This window comes from Podarcis liolepis (assembly GCF_965112155.1).
Source record: "Podarcis liolepis genome assembly, chromosome: 8".
NCBI classification, from domain to species: Eukaryota; Metazoa; Chordata; class Lepidosauria; order Squamata; family Lacertidae; genus Podarcis; species Podarcis liolepis.
The window spans coordinates 938,460-944,459 of record NC_139560.1 but is presented as its reverse complement, the minus strand read 5'-3'; the positions used below and the strand labels follow the sequence as shown (position 1 = coordinate 944,459).

The following is a 6,000-nucleotide window of genomic DNA, read 5'->3' as shown; positions in this document are numbered from 1 at the left end:
GACAGAAAATTATCAGAGGTGTTGACAGAAGTCTAAATGTATAAGGTAAGAAGTTATGTTATGTGATTGTTGGAAATGATACGTTTAAAAAACTAATATTTTTTTTAAAAAATATTAGAAATACTGCAAAAATGGAGAAGGAGATGCGATATGTTAAGAGATGTAAAGGCAATATTAAGTTAAGAAATGCATAAGAAGTGATTAAGATGGAGGATTATCAGAGGTGCTGATGGAAGTCCAATAAGAATGTATTTGTGATAAATTGTGTGGTATGTTTTATAATTTTGTATGTTAAAAACCAATAAATTTTTTTTATTTTTTTTAAAGGAAATATACCCCTTGTAACGAGCCGCTTTCTCTACGGACAGCTCTCATTTTGGAGGAAAAGAGTTCCCAAGTCAGCCCGGAAGCTGCGCTCCATGTGCACGTCTACACTTCGTGTGTCTATGTGCATCAGGGTCCCTTCGTATCCATTCCTGCGACCATAGACTTACGCGATCGTAGCGCCTGCGCAGTACGCGCGGGTTTGTTTGTTTTTTGCAGCTCGGGCCTGTGGGACGCATGCGCGGAGCTGAGAGTTAACCCCGGCGCGCGTGTGCTGACGTCACAGCTTCACCTCTGACCTCTCCCCTCAGGTTTCCCCTCAGACCCGCTTTCCCCGCCGGTTTTCGAGTCTTATCGCTGAGGCAAAGACGGCGACGCCGCCTCCCTGAGGGAACCGAAGAGAAACCGCGCTCGGCTCGGAGGCGAAGGCCGCGCGAGGGAGCGAGCGAGGGGGGCGGGGCGTGCTCTTTCCCGGCGCGCCTGCGCACTGGCTGGCAGCTGGAGCGGCGAGCGCACGCGGCGGGGACGTGAGGCGGCTCGGAGGGGAAGCATGAAGGCCGCCGGGGGAGAAGGGAGCAGCCGGGTGAGGGCCGGGACGGGCGGAGGGCCGGGGGGGGGGGGAGAAGAGGGGCAGCCCCTCCCCCGCGCGAGACCCCCGGGAGAGGAAGGGGGCCGGGAAGGCCCTCCGGGAGCTGCTGGGCCCTCCGGGGCCGGGGACCTGGCCCGCCCCTTCCTCATCCCAGAACAAGAGCCCCGCGAGGCAGGTCGGTCGGGCAGAGAGGCAGCTCCACGTGGCCCCGTGGAGGATTCGAACCCAGGCCTGCCTCCGCCTTTGCCCCGTTCTGCTCTCCCTCTGGCAGGTGGAGCCCCGAGAAGCGCCTGGAGAGCCAGGGCAGGCAACCCCAGAATGGTGGCAAGATCCTGGGGGGCGGCTGCCCGTCAGAGTGGGCAGTGCTGGGTCAGGTGGGCCAGAGGTGTGGGGTGAGGCACCTTCACGTGTTGGGTTGTAAATCACCACCGTGTGGTCCTCGGATGAAAGGCACCAAAGAAATCTAGTGATGGGGATGAGGATGGAGCCCCAAGAGCTCCTGATGAGCCACAGTCAGAAGGGCTCTCTGGGCACTTGGCACCATCCTCATCACCATTACTAAAAAAATAAAAACGAATTCTTTTCGGAAATGAAGCCAGGGCAAGTTCTTTACAATACAGTGGTACCTCGGGATGCAAACGGGATCCGTTCCGGAGCCCCATTCGCATTCAGAAGCAAACCTAACTAGCAATAGCACGTCTGCGCACACGCACGACGCTTTTCGCCGCTTCTGTGCATGCATGTGACGTCATTTTGAGCATCTATGCATGCGTGAGCGGCGAAACCCGGAAGTAACGTGCTCCGTTACTTCCAGGTCCCCACGTAGCGGAATTCGACATGAAGCATATTCAACCCGAGGTATGACTGTACATCAAGCAAAACTGGGCCATTTTCTTTGGCGATCGCTTGTAGCCAAGTAAGATTGTCTTCCATGAACACAGTTTTAACATTCAGTCCGTAAGTGACTGTGGAGGCCAGTTCTGGATCCACACGTCCTTCCACAGTGGGGACATTGGTGTCCGGGCAGGAGTTGATCCCGTTGTGGATTTGCCAAGCGTGCCTTCCTCTTAGCACGTTTCTCCCTTGCATCCTGAGTTCGAGTGTCTTCAAAGCCCATAAAACCTTTGGTAAAGGCTGTTCTCCACAATTGGAGCGGTCGCAGGCTAGTTTTTCCCAATTGCTGGCGCTTAAACTACCTTTTTTTTAGATTTGCCTTGAGAGAGTCTTTAAAGCTGTTGTTGACTACCACCATTACGCTTTCCATTTTTAAGTTTGGCCTAAAAAATGGGTAGCGGTGCTGGAAGCTGGGTAAAATTGTCTCAAGAAGAACTGGGTCTAGCATTGTTGGGTGGGTAGGTTGTTGAAGACAAGAGGCATATCTGAATGGCAGGGTATAAATTTCTGGTCCCAAGGCAATTATTGGAAGGACGGTAATTAGTTATTGTCTCTGCAGCCTGCTGATATCACAAGTGATGCTTGTAACATTGTTTGGGAGAACATTTTGGCCTACAAGGGGATGGTGGTGGTGATGATGATGATGATGAGTTTATTAAATTTCTATGCTGCTTTTCATCCGAAGATCACAGGGTGGCTTACAATATAGGGATTTGCCACCGCTGCTAGTACACTCTCCTAATGCTTTCTGTTTCCTTCTGGCAGCCTCTCCTCAGCACCCTTCCTCTTGAGGAGCAAGAAGGGCAAAGTGATGATCTGACGGACAGTGATGAAAGTGTATTCTCTGGACTAGAGGATTCTGGGAGTGACAGCATCACAGAGGATGAGGAGGAAGACAGTGGGGTCGAGGAGAAGTCAGAAGGCGTCTTGCCCCCTGAAAATATGCTTGTAAGTACAGAATACTCTGGAGTGCTGCGTCTATGGCACTGTGTCTTTAGGTGATTCTTTTCAGGAGGGAGGTTCTGGACAAAGAAATCACATATTCCTCCAGTGGCAACGCTTCAGAGATTGTCATCCTGTCACTGTTCTACACATACTTAGCGTTTCTTCATTTCATAGAATTGTAGAGTTGGAAGGGACTTGCAACGGTCATTTAGTCCAACTCCTGCAAGGTAAGAATCTTTGCCCCAAGTGGGGCTCAAACCCACAACCCTGAGATTAGGAGCCTTGTGCTCTGCCGTCTGAGCTATCCCTTCAGTTCGTATGTCATGCTTGTCATTTTGCAGTGAAGTTGGTTTTCCTTGGGAAGTTTCCCGTTTAAGAAGTTCAGGTGCACATACAATGTTAGGCAAGCTCAGCAGCTTCAAAGCTGTAATTCATGTTTTTCAGGTGATTGTGTGCCACGCTGTGCAAGCAGAGTTTCACTTATACAATAGAACTTCCCCTTCCCCTTTTCTCCCTGTGCACCCCCAAAATTGCTCTGGAAAGTGTATTCTGGGGGTGCATTGAGGCTGCAGGGAGAGAGGATGAGGAAGAGCTATTGTGCAAATGGGAATACAGTGGTATTTCAGGTTGCAGACGCTTCAGGTTACAGACTCCGCTAACCCAGAAATAGTACCTTTGGTTAAGAACTTTGCTTCAGGATGAGAACAGAAATCGTGCAGTGGCGGCAGTGGGAGGCCCCATTAGCTAAAGTGGTACCTTAGGTTAAGAACAGTTTCAGGTTAAGAACGGACCTCCAGAACGAATTAAGTTCTTTACTCGAGGTACCACTGTATTGTGCAGTTGGAACAGCAGCTTTGGATACAGTCCTATGGGAAGCATGCACAGTTCTCTGGTTGCTAACATAGAGGCTAGGGCTTGCCAATCAGAAGGTCGGCGGTTCGAATCCCCGCAACGGGGTGAGCACCTGTTGCTCCGTCCCTGCTCCTGCCAACCTAGCAGTTCAAAAGCACAAAGTGCAAGTAGATAAATAGGTACCGCTCCGGCGGGAAGGTAAACGGCGTTTCTGTGCGCTGCTCTGGTTTGCCAGAAGCGGCTTAGTCATGCTGGCCACATGACTCAGAAGCTGTACGCCGGCTCCCTTGGCCAATAAAGCGAGATGAGCACCGCAACCCCAGAGTCAGTCACGACTGGACGGTCAGGGGTCCTAACATGTATTAGTAAGCCAAGAGTTTTCAGTTCCTTTGGTTTTTTTAACATTTAAGTTATGTCTGGAAGGGTTGCGGAAACTTCAGCTCAAGGTCCTCATTCCCTCATAGGTAGCCTTCCAGCGGTCACATGTTAATTGCGGGTGAAGCAAAGAATGTGACTTAGCTTTGTATGTTCTAGCCATGCAAAAGTAAAGGAAAGTGCACACACCTCCATCCAGGCCAGGAAGAGGCATTAGCACATTCAAGGACACGTTCCAGCCAGGAAACTGCACCTCAGGAAGGTGCCGAGGGGGGCTGGTAAGGGGTGTGGCCTGTGGACAGTCTCAAGGGGCTATCAGAGAGGTGGCAGGGGAGGAGCTCAACTTCTCTTCCATGGATATAAAGGAAATATTTACAATTATACAAGTATACCAATTTTTTATTTTTACATAGCATTTAAATATCAGTAAGTATGCTTTAATTTCTCTTCTCACGTATTTTAGATCAAATACGTGTGTTGTATTGGTACAAAATGATTAACGAGGGGTATCTTTTTTAGTTTTGCTTACTAAATACAAGTAAAATAAATGTGCTAAATTAGATTACTTCCTAGAGGGCGTCAGAAAATATCCCAATGTGAACTAAAATATTATCAATGCAAATTGTTCTAATATGCCCTGGGGCATTTTCCAGATCAAAATTTTCTGGAAGACCCATATCACTGTCACATTACAAGGTATCTTCCTGAAAAGCAAAATACAGGGGTGCCTCGCAAGACGAAATTAATTCGTTCCGCGAGTTTTTTCGTCTAGCGAATTTTTCATCTTGCGAAGCACGGTGTCGGAAAAGTTTTGGAAAAGCTTCAAAAATCACCAAAAACCTCAAAAAAGGCTACCACACCACGTTCTATGAGTTGCTCCTTGAAGTCAAGTCGCAACTGTATTAACGGTGTTAAGAAAAAGGAAACAAACTTGCAAGACGTTTTCGTCTTGCGAAGCAAGCCCATAGGGAAATCCGTCTTGCAAAAGCAGCTCAAAAACCGCAAAACCCTTTCATCTAGCGAGTTTTTCGTCTTGCGAGGCATTCGTCTTGCGGGGCACCACTGTAAAAGGCTTTAAATAAATAACAAAGCAAACAAATTTATATGCATGTGCAGAGAGAGAGAGAGACATCCTCAGTGAAAGAACTCTGTTGCAACCTGGATGAGCTTTTCTCCCATTGAATATAAAATGTGCTTCCCTAGGGAAGAGCAGGGATGTTTTATTCTTGGTAAGGATATACTGAGGGGAATTTCCCCCCTGACATAATCATGCAGATACCTAAAGGAGAATCAACAATTGCCATTCAAATGTTTTCAACTTTATGTTTTATCCATGGTGTTTTGATTTTTTAAAGCCACCTTTAGTCCCGGTTCTGGGGGAAAGGCAGGATATAAATAAATATTGCCATCCCCAATAGCTACTAGCCATGGTGACTGTGTTCCACCTCCGCTGTCCGACGCATTAGGCCTATTAATACTCCTAATATTGGGAACTGCAGGTGGGCAGAGTGCTGTTGCACTCATGTCCTGCTTGCAGGTTTGCCACAGGGATCTGGTCACTGAGAGAACAGAATGCTGGGCCATTGGCGTGAAGGAAATTCTTGTATCTGTGCTGAATCTTCCAACGTTCTTCTTCATTTCACACTCATGAGTTCCAGTGTTGTGTGTTAGAGAGAAAAATGTTTCTCTGTCCTCTACCTCTATCCCAGACATAACTTTATAAATTTCTTATTGCGTCCCTCCTTACTCACCTTTTCTCAAAATTAAAAAGTCCCAAACACAGTGTCAGGGAAGAGTTAGAAGTTTCCAGTTTCTCAGAGGGAGAAAGCATTCCCCATGGGGGGGAGGAGAGCAGTGAATCTAATAGAAGGGAGCAAGAGGAACAACAGGGAGGGACTGGCTGTTCACAGGAAAGGCAGGGGTTCAGTTCTAGCTCAGATTGGGAGGAGGGGAGATACAGGCCAGCTCTAGCCAGGAGGGTAGGAAAAAGAGCAGGAAAGCGAAGGGAAAGGCGCCTTCGC

The 6,000-nt window shown here is 48.3% G+C and overlaps 1 protein-coding gene across 1 annotated transcript in view; it reads left to right on the top strand.

Annotated features, from left to right (window-relative positions):
* The first annotated feature begins 583 nt into the window (after window positions 1-583).
* The window catches only part of BOP1 (BOP1 ribosomal biogenesis factor), a 63,834-nt gene continuing 58,417 nt past the window's right edge, over window positions 584-6,000 (top strand). The window contains exons 1-2 of the mRNA XM_083518211.1: window positions 584-907; window positions 2,573-2,755. Of these exons, the coding sequence (XP_083374337.1) occupies window positions 875-907; window positions 2,573-2,755 (216 nt within the window). The 5' untranslated portion in view covers window positions 584-874. The remainder of the gene's footprint in view (window positions 908-2,572; window positions 2,756-6,000) is intronic.